Raw genomic sequence first — 13,681 nt, forward strand, 5'->3', positions numbered from 1 at the left:
GTTAGATTGAAGGTTGGGGAGGTGGTATTTGAACCAAACCATTGTTCTTAAAAGCCTTTGGTACACAGTGATCTGCACCCTCAATGGCATTGTACAGAAAAAGGCATTAAATACCAACACCATGTTTCTCTTAGAAAAGCTTACATAACAGAGTGGAAAAACGGCTGCTAAGATGGACAGGACTACTGTCTCCATATGCTTGAATCCCAACAACTCACCAGTAAACCCACAAGCTTCTGCAAGCAAGAAGGTGCTCCAGGACATCAAGAAGAAGAGAGCCGTTTCCAGCAGGGGGAAGCAGTGCAACTTGGTAAACTTCGTCACGTTAAGTCGCTTGTTAAGGGGCCAAAAAAGAAGTTCTTTGGCTTCTCTGTACCCAGTATTTATGGAAAACACTTAGGTGCTAACAATGAACACCTCTTGGAAAATAAACATTTTTAGTGCTGAAAAACAAATTCCATCACATCAAGGTAAAACTTCAGAATCAAGGTCCCCCTTTGGCAACAGTCAATTTTTGCTGCATATCAGTGGCAGAACTGTGGCTCCACCTTGTTGAGGTAGTATCTTACTCTATGCCACGTTTCCCTGCAAAGTGCCAGCAGGGAAGGTATATATACCTGGAATTCCTTTTAAACTGTCGTCTTGCATTTTGTTTGGGGATTTTTGTTGTTTTTTAGGATTTCGCATACCCCCATAGGATCCCTCCTACTTTTAAATAAAGCATAAAATACATTCAGAAGAATGTAATTCACAGTAGTTCTTGACTACAGCAACTCCAAGAGATGAAGTAGATTTTTCAGAATTTTTCTGCTCAGATTTGCTGACAAAACTTCTTCAGCGAGTGTGGCTTCCTCTGTTCTTTTGGAGGCAAAACAGAAATCCTGCCTACAATAGAATATATTTTCTCTCCTTGTGTTGATATGTTTTAAAGTAAAAGCCAACTCAATCAGAGCAATTCAGTTTTTCAGTAGGAAGAACAAATAAGTCCATCTTCCAGGGGAGAGCAAACCTTGAGAAATGTCAGACACACTGAATTAACAGTTCCTACAGCTACTGAAGAATTACAACAGATTTCAGTAATTTAAAATATAACTTTTCACATACTACAGAAGTTGTTCACATATTCACAGAAGTTTGGGTTGTTTTTTTTTCCTCATTGCTGCTTTGGCACCAGGTGAACACTGAACAGCTCAGTGTAACTGAGGTGCAGACAGCTATGCGCAACTCTAGTAGAAGACACAGGAAGGAATGATGTGCTAGCAGAGGTAGTATAGAGATTCTTGGTCTTTCTGAAAGCTGACAGCTAGCATGATGTCCTCTGAAATCCAAGTGTGAGAACAGCAAGGCAAGCACACTTGAAACAGTAAGGTGGTAGCACCCTCCCCTGCTCTTATGAAGGCAACCAGTACCTCAACGGACACGTCAAGACTGCACGGTCATCCACCATTGCTCTCCATAAGTAACACAGCTGCATCCTGGGCTTTCTAAAGCAACACACACCAGCTAATGGCAGCACTGCTGCTTGAGGAGTCATGGCTGTTACAGGATAGGGATCTAAAAGCAACGAGCAGCACTGGTTTTCACAGGAAATTCACAGGCCCTGGGAGGCCTGGGGCTCACAACACCCTCAACTGCCTCTTGCAAGCATCAGTCAAGTACCCCAGGAGCCTCTGTGGGAACAGTCTCCTGCGGGCTTTATCACAGAATATCACATCATTCACAACAAGCCACAAGTGATTAACACCAGAGGCAAGCAGCTGGCAGTGTTTCAATGGAAGCCTAGTTAGGATGAAGCAATCCTGAGGCGAGTCACTCGCTCCCCACCCACATCTACTTCTTGTTGGCATTCTCTGCTAACTTGAAGGAGGTCAAGAGCTCTGAAACACAAACTCCAGCCACACCTTCAGCTGTGACCTTGCTTTGTCAGAAGGTTGTCCTCAAAACAAAAGCCCAAATCATCATCAAAAAAATATTATTCCCCATGACAGTTGGCACCAAATATAAACTTCAACATTTTTAAGCAGCTGTTAATTCTCCACAGTCACTTCCCCACATAAACCATCTCTCTAAAACTGTTAAGGATGTACTGTTACACTCCACTGAATTTCTCCCAATCAATCCTCCAAGATCATGCTTCTGGAGCAGCAACATCCACCATAGCAAACATAGAAACCATCTCACAGAGCACTCAGATAATCCCACCACAAGCTCATCCCAGTAGCTGGCTTAAAAGGCACTCATGGTTGCTTCAAAAACTGGATAGCACAGTCAGAGAGGAAGAGGTTGAACCTTGTTCCCCCGAAGTTAGGCAAGGGCCCTTATCAGAGCCAATTCCTCATGTTCAATCTTTTCTGGCAGCTCTGAAAATAAAATTCTTTATTCCCCTTGCTGTTATTATAAGTAACCATACCAAAACATTTAATTAAATCTGAAATGAAAGCTTGTGCTCATTATTTTGGAGGAAGATGAAGGTGAGAATAAGGAAAAAAAATATTCTTTCATAAAATTGAACAAATTAAAGCATAAATTCAAATTAAATTATTGTTTCTGTTTTCTTAACTATGTATTCCTACACAAAGGCCTAGACATGGCCTTCTGCTTCATTTCATTTCAAACCAGGCAGATTCTGCAATTTACAAAGAAAATACAAAGTGGTACAAAACTGCTAGAAAAACAACCACAGATAGTGAGGTTAAGACAGATTGCTGAAAGCCAGAACAAGTCCTTGCATATTATCTGCATCATATTTGGAAACTAAGTATTCTGTCTGTTTTCAAAGGGCAATGCATGTCTGCATGAAACCCCTCAGAGAGGTGCTTCACAGATACTGGGATAACAGTCTGTTTCATTCATGACTTAAGGGCTCTAATCAGCTACAAAGCGTAAAATGCAAATTTACAGTTTGTGGCCACATTCTTGCATGACATTCAGTGTTTTTCCAAAAGAAAATAAAGTTGTATAATAGAGCAACCCAACTAAAACAACAGAAACACACATACAAACCACTACAGAGGCTGTCTTCTGAACAGCCTCTCCCCTCCCAGCCTCATACCACCTCCTGAGCACAAACATCAGAAACAGCAAGAACCAGCTGCTGTCTAAGAGCCATGATTTTACAAAATGGATCTGAATGCATTTCAGCTGTAATTAGTACCCAACTGGCAAGCCAAAAACCACAGCAACAGCATTTGAGCAGCTGGAGCTATGGATGACCAGTAGCTTAAAAGCCAGATGGCTTCTGGGTCACACTGATTGTGGATCAGTGCAGCTGGAAGACCAAATACTAAAGCATCAAAGGCACATCTTCCCCCTTACACCTCAAGGGTTTCCATCTTACAGAAATATCAGACAAATCTGCACAGTGTGTATATAACAGGATACAGTTAAGACATTATTTCTTATGTTGAAGAGTCACAGGTTCATGATTATTGTATAAAACAGCACATTATGCCCCTTTAGGTCAATGTTCAGAAGTCTAGGCAGATCAAAGCAATCTCAGATAGGCACAAACACGGTTATGCTAGCCAGTCTGAAAGCAAAGAACTTTCTTTCTCCTGAAGAGGCATCATGACTTCTGGATCAGGTCAGGCTTAACATCTACTGCCTGAGCATGAGAAAAAACCCCACAAGACTGCTTGCTGAGTACCTCAGAGCTCTAATCAAATAGCAGCAGTAAGCTTCAAGAGAACAGGACAGATCATGCAAAGCACTTCACATTATGATGTTAACTCTGGTAGAGATACAATCTTATCCAAGACAGATAACATCAGATTACCAGCAGAAAGTTTAAATGCAGGAATTGGAGAACCTATGGGGTCAGAAATACCTATTAATGATTTTGCTGAAGACAAAATCACATAGCAGTTATCATAGGAGATGGCTTTCAAGAATAATAATCAAGAGTATTTTTCTAATTTCATAAAAAGAAACTGAACATTAAGATACATTAAGGCCTCCCCTGCGCTTCTAGCATGAAGCGCTATTGTGAGTACTGTTCTACTTCAAGTGCAGCTACTGTTATATTGGTAAAAGTTGATTTCTGTGGGTACCTAAAATGCCTTTCTATAGACAAAGGTCACATGACTACTGATCATACCTTCATACTCATTAAAACAAGCTAGCATCAATTTTGGTATAGGTGGAAACAGAAGAACCTTGTTAATACCTGAATGTGGCATCTAGTCTGGAAGAGCTAAACGTGAAAAAGGATATCAGAGCTGTCACAACTCCTGTCACTGCTCCCATCATGAAAGAACCGCTGAATATTCCCAGAAAAACACCAACAGACTTGAAAAATGCTGCTGCATCAAAAGCATGGGTATTTTCTCCTGTTGGCTGGTATGCAACTATGGATCTGGAAGGACAGTAACACAATGAGAAGTTAGAAATGCAATCAGAAAACTGTATATCAAGTAAAGTTTTGGGTCAACAGCTGGCTGAAGATGAGCCAGCAGTGGCCCAGGTGGCCAAGAAGGCCAACAGCATCCTGACCTGTAACAGAAATAGCATGGCCAGCAGCAGTAGGGAAGTGATCATCCTGTACTCAGCACTGGTGTGGCTGCACCTCAGATACAGTGTTCAGTTCTGGGCCCCTCACTACAAGAGAGATACTGAGGTGCTGGAGCAGGTCCAGAGAAGAGCAACGAAGCTGGTGAAGGGTCTGGAGCACAAGTATGATGAGGAGCAGCTGCAGGAACTGGGGTGTTTAGTCTGAAGAAAAGGCTCAGGGAGGACCTCATTGCTCTCTACAACTACTTGAAAGCAGTTTGCAGTGAGGTGGGAGTTGGTCTCTTCTCCCACATAACAAGCAATAGAATAAGAGGTAGCATCCTCAAGGTGTGCCAGGGAGGTTTGGATTGGATATTAAGAAAGATTTCTTCACAAAAATGGCTGTCAAGCATTGGAACAGGCTGCCCGGGGAAGTGGTGGAGTCACCATCCCTGAAGATGTTTAAAAGATGTTTAGATGTGGCACTTAGGGACATGGTTTAGCAGTGGACTTGACAGTACAAGGTTCTTGGCAGTACTGAGTTAATGGTTGGACTTGATCTTAAAGGCCTTTTCCAACATAAATGATTCTATGATTCTGTAATAACAACACCTGAGCAACAGAAGAGACAATCCCGTACTGAGGGCAAATATGCCATGTACATATGCATGAGGGATCTTGGCAAACATTTGCAATGTTATTAGCTCAGCTCAAGACAACCCACTTATATTTAAAATAACATTTCTCAAAAAAAAGCATTTATTTTAAACAAATACAGAAAACAATTAAGTAATTTCAGAGTAGAAATTCAGGTAGTAACTTACGAAGATAATACAATGGCAACAGCATCATTCAACACGCTCTCTCCAAACAGAAGGGCATAGAGATCAACATCAGCATGCAGCTCATTAAATATTGCCAGCACCGTAACTATGGAAAGAAAAGAGAAAAAACACACTGGCTGACTTCAGGAACAATTGCATGAGCTGATAGAGCTGACTCTAGTTTGCCTAAAGCAACAAACCCTAGAAATTTAAGTACAGGATCAAAATTCAACTGGGAAGCAGACTAGTCACGTTTATCTATAGGTAAGTAATTCCATCATCAGTTTTAGGACAGCTCCATTAGGAGGTGGTTCTGTTATCCTCCCATCTGCACTGTACCTGTAAGAAAGCCTCCATGATCAAGAGGAATGCGGCAGACAAAGCACCAAAGCCCTGATGCTATTTTTCATTATTCTTTTTTTAGAAGATGTTCTGTGAAAGATTATCAACAAAACATAGTGCAGCTCTTGCTGCTTTTAAAGGCTGTATGGATTGTTGACACAGCTTTAGTATTTCAGCCATTGTAAGAGTGCTAATAATCCTATTTCCCTAAGCACACACTGTGTTACAGGAGTGTGCACTTGCACATCAGTTGAAAAGGGCAATACTGTTAAATATTCATAAAAATCCTTTCAAGACACTTCAGACTGAGATGAAAGACCACGATCTGGAAGATGCTTCTGCATACGAGCTTCAAAAATCACCTGGTGATTATTTGCATAAATTGTGTGCAATGACCAGCTGTTCAGAGCTCAGCTCAGTCGCAGGAGCTACTTCCCATTTTCACACAAATCACCACTGAGTACCTCAAATAATCTGTTTTAAACATCAAGCTTCATATTTCCCCACTCCTACCCCAGCCCCTGACACACACCAGCTCTCCAGACTGTTCTGTCAAGCAGAGACACCTGTGTGAGCCTGCTGGACTTTGAAGGTTGACTAGATTATTTTGGCAAAAGCTCAAATTATTCTGCCACAAGAACATTCTTCTGCTTAAACTTGTAATACGTGAAGCTCATTTGGAGAAGGAAAAACGTAAGCACGTCACACCTAAAGAGCCTTAAAGCCCTAAATATTGCTCTTAAACTATCCAGTGTTCCAAGCAATGCAGCTAAAGGAAGAAGTCCTTCTATCCAGACAATGTAATAGATTCATCTACTTGCAGTCCAACTTGATGCACACTAAACATAAAACCTACTGGGGAAAAAAAAAATTAAGATATTTGAACAGTAAAGTTACATTTTTCTCCAAACATACTATCATGTCATACTGGTCTAGCTCCAAACCAAGACAGAACAGCTTTCACAACACTCAGAATTTGCATACGTTTCTGAGAAAAGGATCAGAGATACTAGCATAACGTAACTGAAAATCATCTGCTGTTAATATCTTTGTGCCATGCAGCTAAACCATAGCAATGGGATTATTTTGGAAGGTTGTTAAAAAAATGTTCAGCAAGCTACCTGGATCAGTGGCAGATATTATCGCTCCAAAGAGGAGGCAGTCTGTGTAATAGAATTTATCAGAGAGCTGACCCACCAACTTCATTAGTTTCACAACCCCATACATGAGATTCCTGAAGAGAAAGAGGATAAAACAGTCCAAGTCAAACAACTTGGTGCATTTCAGACAGGCAAAAGAAAAGCACAAGCAACAGTCCTTCAGGCAGGCTTGGTTATGCTACAGCTCTGTGGGATACTGCCACAGTGTAACACTAAGCTCTCAAAATTAGTTTTCCTCTTTTACCTAGGAAAGGAGTGAAGTGATACATGAACTGGAAGTTATAAGTTACAGCCAGCAAAAAAGCAAGAAATCTGTTCACACAGCTGATACACAGAATTTATAGGTTCTTTTTTCCCACCAAAGGGAACATTTCCGTACTCAAAACTGCTTCTCCCAATGCAGCACACAGGCCAAAGACTGAGCTAAGAATAGCCTTCAAAATATTTCTCTACTGAAATTCTCTGAGACAAACCAATGTCACCTATGCAATTCAGGATTTCTGTGTTTCAGAATATTCATACACCAGACACAGTAATATTAGCAACATAAGAGATTGTATGCAAGTAAACCAACGTGACAAGCTATGAAACTATATGTGTGTGCACAGATACACGTAAGATTATATATACACACACAAGTACATAGAGAGAGAGCATGTGCATGCATGTGGGCACTGAAAGGACATCTCAAGGTTTGATAGCTAAAATTCTATTACACGTAATGTCCACAATTCAAGTTAAAGTCAACTTCAATAAGAGTATAACAAGATGGGTTTGTTTGGGTTTTTTGTACGGGCCAGTTACATCAGAAACCCGATGCTGCTCTTGAGTTCAGTGAACTTGTCAAGCGATTCGAAATTGACAATATTTTGCCAATATTATAAACTTGTCAATTTCAAGAGATAGTACCATTTAGAAGTGGGATGAGTCTCAGCAAAAGTTGCATTTGCATTTTATATGGAGGATGCACAAATAAAATCCTCAAGCAAATTACAAAATTGATGCAATCTGGCAATTTTAACATACACTTTATCAACTTGAACATTAGTATAGAATGGAACTGATATCATGAAGTTTACTTACCCAATAATAAAACAAGAGACTGCTGTTCCTAAAAAGGCATAAGCCAAGATAGACCCCAAATTCCTGAAAAAGTGTCTCTGCACAGGAAAAAGAGGTTTATAATCTTATTTAGAAGAAGTTTTATCACCTGTTGAAAACATAAGCACACTATTACATGCATTAATACACAGAAACTCTCTTCCGTTTCAGAGAAATGCTCCAATTACTGCAATGTAAATTCTGTTCAAATTCAATAAACTGAATACATTGAATCTGAGCTATTAAATCCTACATGTAGCTTATAGACAGGAAATTTTCCACACAGATGTTTTCATAAAAGATGTAAGAATTAACTGCAAAGCTGGAAACCAGCACCAATTCATGGTATCTTCGATTAAAAGCAGAATCTGGACCCTTCTGCCATTCAGGGTCTGACATATCCACACTGGCACTCAGGTTTGGGTCCACTTCTCAGCATAATTTACTGCATTTTGGATATATGAGAAGGACCAAAACAATTCATAGCAGGACATCTTTTACTTTAAATGAAACTCTTAACCTCTGGCAAAGTTCAAAGGAAAACAAATCTGCAAGATTAAATAGTTTAATGTGTTTATAGTAAAAATTACATTTATTTTCTCTTAAAACAATATGACCTAACCATCTATGGGGGAAATGAAATTTTTCTTATTGCCATAAAAAAAAAATGCTTGAAATGGAGACTGCGCTCCTGAACAAATCATCAGTCTCACATAAAAAAAGGGATATTCTCCTCAGAAATGGTTACACTTACTTTCTTCAGGCTGTAACCGGCATGAAAAATAATAGGAGGCAACAGAATGTTGAAAAAAACTTCTGGGTCAAATGTTACCTAAAAAAATAAAATAACGAAACTTCAGTTAGAAAGAGATATACACAAGTTGTTAAGTCTTTTTCCTCTCTCATGTTCTGACAACTACTATTTTTGGTTATTGAAATAGCTAAACTGGCCCTCGAAAATACCAGCCAGCTCTATTCATATGCAGCAGCAAAAAGCTGCAGCTCTTCTTGGTAAACAGCATCAAGAAAAGACAGGCGTTACACATCCAACGCTAATGATTACCTTGCAGCAGTCCCAAACACAGTTCCCTAAGTTAAAAAAATTCTAACAGAAATGTTGCTAAAAATCTTTTACTGTGGCACATGTTATCCATACATATGCAGATGAAATGCTATTTTAGCTTTGGCTTCTTGCAAATCTAGCTACTGCACAATTATTGCAGACCAATCAAATCAGATACAAGACTGGTTTTCAGGAATTAGAATCATATGTCCCTTTCATGTATTTCAGTAGAAGCTTCAGATATTCATGATAATTATGCATGACAACCCTTTTACAAGGGCATGTAGTGATAGACAAGGGCAAATGGCTTTAAACTGGAAGAAGGCAGATTTAAATTAGATATTAGGAATAATTTAATCTCAGCTAGCTTTTGATATCTATAGCAGACATGTACATACAAACAGACACCTAAGCTCTCTTCATAGCAGAAAGTATTTTTAGGTTACAAACCTTAAAGTCTCAATTCTGTACGTCAAAGTCTAGCTTTGGTATACACAAAAGGTGGTTAATTCCTGACACTGAGGAGAATAAGAAGCCAAAGAGCAGATCTGAGTAACAGCTGACAGATTAATTTCACTTTCAGTACTAGGCTATCTCATTTGGTGGATTATGGGGATGTAAGCAGTAACTATTTCCTGACAATAAAGAGATTTAAAAAAGCAGAGAAAAAGCACTAATCATCACATTTCACTTAGAAATTATCATGTTCCTTATATGGTATTATACAAGACAGCATCAGGGGTTTTTTTGTTCGATTGGTCTTCCCAAACTCTACAGATGTTAGAAACACACTTTAAGTCTTCAGAAAGCCACCAAAGGCTTTGGGAAAGCACTACATACATGCAACAGAGCACAGTTTCACCAGCATAATATAATACAGAAGGTGTTTTTGAATTAGGCATTGAAGTGCTGTTACTATAAGGAATAGTAACAGCAAGTATCTATTACAGCAAATATCTATCTATAGGAAGCATAGATAAAGGAGAAACAGCCAAGCACAAGAAAGGTCTATCCTCACCTTCCGCAGCATGTCATTTTGCTCCACATTGTGGATCTTCCCAGGGCTTATTTCCCCTTTGAGAGTATACTCAAAGAACTTCCCGCTGACGTTGACCAGCAGCGTTGTAAATGGCCTGTCCTCCTGTGAGCAGCTGAACGGCTTATCGTGGCCACTGGTAGAGGGAGTCCCATATCGCAAGATCACCCCAACTATGAGTCCTGGAAGAGATTTAAGAAATCCATGAGACTGATTTGCTACTCCTGTACCTAACTTTCTAGTTTCAAATGACGTCCATGGTATAATGCATGAACATCACAAGCATATGTGTAACATAAACATTTTGCAGTGAATTGTTACTATCAGTTTCCTACAGAGGAAAAGGCTCACTGAGCACATCAAAGCTACCAATGAAGTTATAAAATCTGGTTATCTGCCTGAAATGACAAAAACATTTCATTTCTTGCTTTGTCGTCCTCATTCTCAAACCCGTAATATGTAAACCCTGAGTTACACAAGAGGCTAAACAGTAGGACACGCTGCACTTGCCTAAAGACAGAAAGGAGCAGATAAATCACTGCCAGCAAATAATGACTGCTGAAAACACATGGCCGTAACAGAGCTGAAACAGTGATGTTTGCCACAATGATTTACAGCTGCAGCAAGGATGCAACTTTTTTGCCTGGCAAATCTAAAAAGCAAACAATGCTTGTTGCACAATCTCCTGCATATTCTGCAAACTTGGCAACTAAAATCTGGATACCATGCACAAAGAAGCCAGCTATGTCTTTTGCAAGCATTTTCCACATTTCACAAAACCAAAAATAAAGATAAAAATGAGTAATGACAAGAGACCTAAGATTCAAGAATATAAGAAGAATTATTCAGCCAGCCTAGATAAAATCCAAACAGAAAACACTATCAATAAAGGATGCATCAAACACAATGCCAAAAAATAATTTACAATGTAATTGAAGGGCCATGCCAGGAGGCTGGAGACGCATAAGGTTCTAACTCAGCACCATTCCTTTTAAAATGTACTAAGAACAAGACTCTAGTTCTGTGGTGAGTATGTATAAGAAGAAAGTGGTTTTGGTCTGGTAAGTAAACAATTCAATACCCACTTAAAGGCTCCCCTGTTGCCTTAGGGTGATCTGGGATTTAATCCTTGTTCCAGACAACTTCAAGATGAAGATGAATGTTTGACAAGTCAGTAGTCAATGCTAGGTTTGCTCGACCCTCACTCTGCATCCATAGACCTGTTTTCCCAGATGGAAAATGAAGCTGACAGGTAATAACCAGAGAATAGATGAGGTATAAGAAAAAAAAATCCTACCACACACCACAAAAAAAAACAAAAGCCAAATACCAAACCCCCCAGACAGCCTTATCGTCATGGCATAGTGCAAAAAGTCACCAAACTATGCCCCCAGAAAAGCCAACCAAGAGAACACACCTCATTCTCTTCAAGTTCACAGTGGGAAAATAGTTTTAATGCATGAGATGGCAGTAGCTGTGACACAAGTGGACAGCTCACCTCTGGCCCTCTTTTTCTACTATCAAGAGAACACAGATGCAACAAGATCATTAAAAAATTAGCTAGAAGATTAGGATCTGTTTTATTTAGAAGTACATACTCAACGAAAACATAGGGGAAGAACCTCTCCCCCAGCAAGATAAATCAACTTGCTGAAGTTTCAAATGCTAACAGTTTAAATACAGAGGTTTATACAGGCTTGCTCCTAACAACCCCGGGGCCTTTCACAGCTACACACGATGGGTGCAGCAGAAATGCAGCTCTGCACAGTGACGGGTTACGGCCAGTCACATCCAAGCCACTTGCACTACCAGTTACAGCTACAGATATCCTCATCAACCCAGCCAGGCAAGTAGCCAAAGCTTCCTGCTGTTCTCACCCCCTCACCCCTAAGAAGAGCTAGCTGTACAGACTACATCAGGAAGATTGACTGTGTTATAAACAGATCTAACCAGCATCAGCAAGAAATCCTATAGTAAGTCGGAAGCCAGAATGAAAACTGTAGGGAAGAGCTTACACATAGTAGTGGCATAAAGCCAAATCTATACTGGTGCTAAGCTGAGAATAGAGAGGGGGACACTGACAGACATCTTTTAGGCTCAGAGATTGTCCTGAGTGAATTCATTGCAAAAGCAGATGGAAATCCCCCATTATTATTGCATTAGTAAGAGGCACTGGAGAGCAGGATGCAATTGCATTATAGAACTGGATATAATCCATTCACTACATTTTCTCTGCATAATAAAATATACCAGTTATTTTAAAACTGGTTTTGAAGATATACCAATTATATCTACTACTGATACTTAGTGCTTGAATTGAAACATCCTTTAACCCTCAGTATCCCATGGCCCAGCTAGCACAGCTACAGGGAAATACTGTGTTTTCATACACCTGCTGCTAAAATACTAAACTGGACAACCTTTGCAAGAAGCACCATGCAGTTATGAACATCTGATCTCTGCTGCCAGGCTGTTGCTTTGCAGCAAGATGCAGCTGGGACCAGGGCGAACAGTGTTGAGGCAAGAGGCCAGCAGAAAGACTCAGGTGGCTAAAGCTACCCATGGCTCAGTCATTAAAGGAAATAAGTACTAAAGTAGAAGGGGTCCAAAGAGGCCGCACAAAGTCCATGGCCAGCTTCATTAGAACAAACATTAAGCACCCAATAGTTCAAAAGATGAGTTAGAAGGAGGGAAGGTTTCTGACCTTATAAAGGTACAAGGATACTGCTATATTTATCATAGTCCCAAAATAACAAGTTTTGAACATTAAAGTGAAATGCATCAGCTGGACACATTTGACAGACATGACACGGCTTTCCTTTTATTTGTTAAACGTAAAAACCAGTACATTTTTAAAGCAACACTGCAGCAAACCGTTGACTGGCCTGTCAAGCTGGGCAGCACTGTTCAGCAACAAGAACCTGCCTCATCTTGGCACACAGCCTGTCTCCCTTTAGCCCAGCTCATGCAGAGGCACATTTTGGATACTTGGACACCAGCTTCTTTGTGGTGCAGGCAATTGTCAGTAAAATACCTGCTTGCTATTGGAAAAACACAAAGAATACGTAAAAAGGATTTCTTACATTCAAAAGCCTAGAATTTTCCTCCTTACTCCCAAACTAAACTTTCTACCAGCTTGAATACAAGAAAACAAACAACAAAAAAAAAAAAAGAAAAACCAAAACCCAAACAAAACCAAACTACAACACACCAAAGATGAAGAAAAGCTTGGCAAGAAAGATGTAAGTATTTTCAAGGCAAAAGATTACTACTACTAATACACAGTATTTGTCACACAGATTGTTTTAATAAAGGCTGTTTGTGTGCATTGAGATACCACAGCTGGAAAATGTTACTATAAATAGCCTGAAACACCAACAGAGAAAGTATTTTTCCTAATGCAGGGTCAACCTGTGAACCTCACAGTCCACACCTTCAAATTTGACAGTGACTAATGAGGAAGTTTAAACATGTCTTAAAAAGTAATTCAAGTGTTGTTTCTGATCCAGAACCAAGCTGGCAATGCTGCACATAAAAAAGAAATAAAAAGTAAATGAGATCACCTGTTCCATATCATCTCCAGAAATGCTAGAACCTACTCTCTATGCCATTTGCTTGCCATTCACCTGTACTATTCTGTATAGGAGTGTAGATGAGTACCGCTATA

General features: G+C 39.8%; 1 protein-coding gene across 3 annotated transcripts in view; it reads right to left on the minus strand.

Annotated features, from left to right (window-relative positions):
* The window catches only part of SLC9A7 (solute carrier family 9 member A7), a 74,359-nt gene that overhangs the window by 29,326 nt on the left and 31,352 nt on the right, over positions 1 to 13,681 (minus strand). For 2 of the 3 annotated variants that reach the window (XM_062628615.1, XM_062628613.1), the window contains exons 2-8: positions 9,997 to 10,196; positions 8,670 to 8,747; positions 7,898 to 7,974; positions 6,776 to 6,888; positions 5,313 to 5,418; positions 4,218 to 4,354; positions 219 to 329 (exon numbers count right to left, since the gene is read on the minus strand). In XM_062628615.1, coding sequence (XP_062484599.1) covers positions 219 to 329; positions 4,218 to 4,354; positions 5,313 to 5,418; positions 6,776 to 6,888; positions 7,898 to 7,974; positions 8,670 to 8,747; positions 9,997 to 10,196 — 822 coding nt within the window. Of the gene's footprint in view, positions 1 to 218; positions 330 to 4,207; positions 4,355 to 5,312; positions 5,419 to 6,775; positions 6,889 to 7,897; positions 7,975 to 8,669; positions 8,748 to 9,996; positions 10,197 to 13,681 lie in introns of all 3 variants that reach the window. The other variant, XM_062628614.1, reaches the window with a different exon arrangement.

The sequence above is a fragment of the Pezoporus occidentalis genome, unplaced genomic scaffold, assembly GCF_034315485.1.
Source record: "Pezoporus occidentalis ecotype Australia unplaced genomic scaffold, CSIRO_AGI_Poc_V1 ctg32, whole genome shotgun sequence".
NCBI classification, from domain to species: domain Eukaryota; kingdom Metazoa; phylum Chordata; class Aves; order Psittaciformes; family Psittacidae; genus Pezoporus; species Pezoporus occidentalis.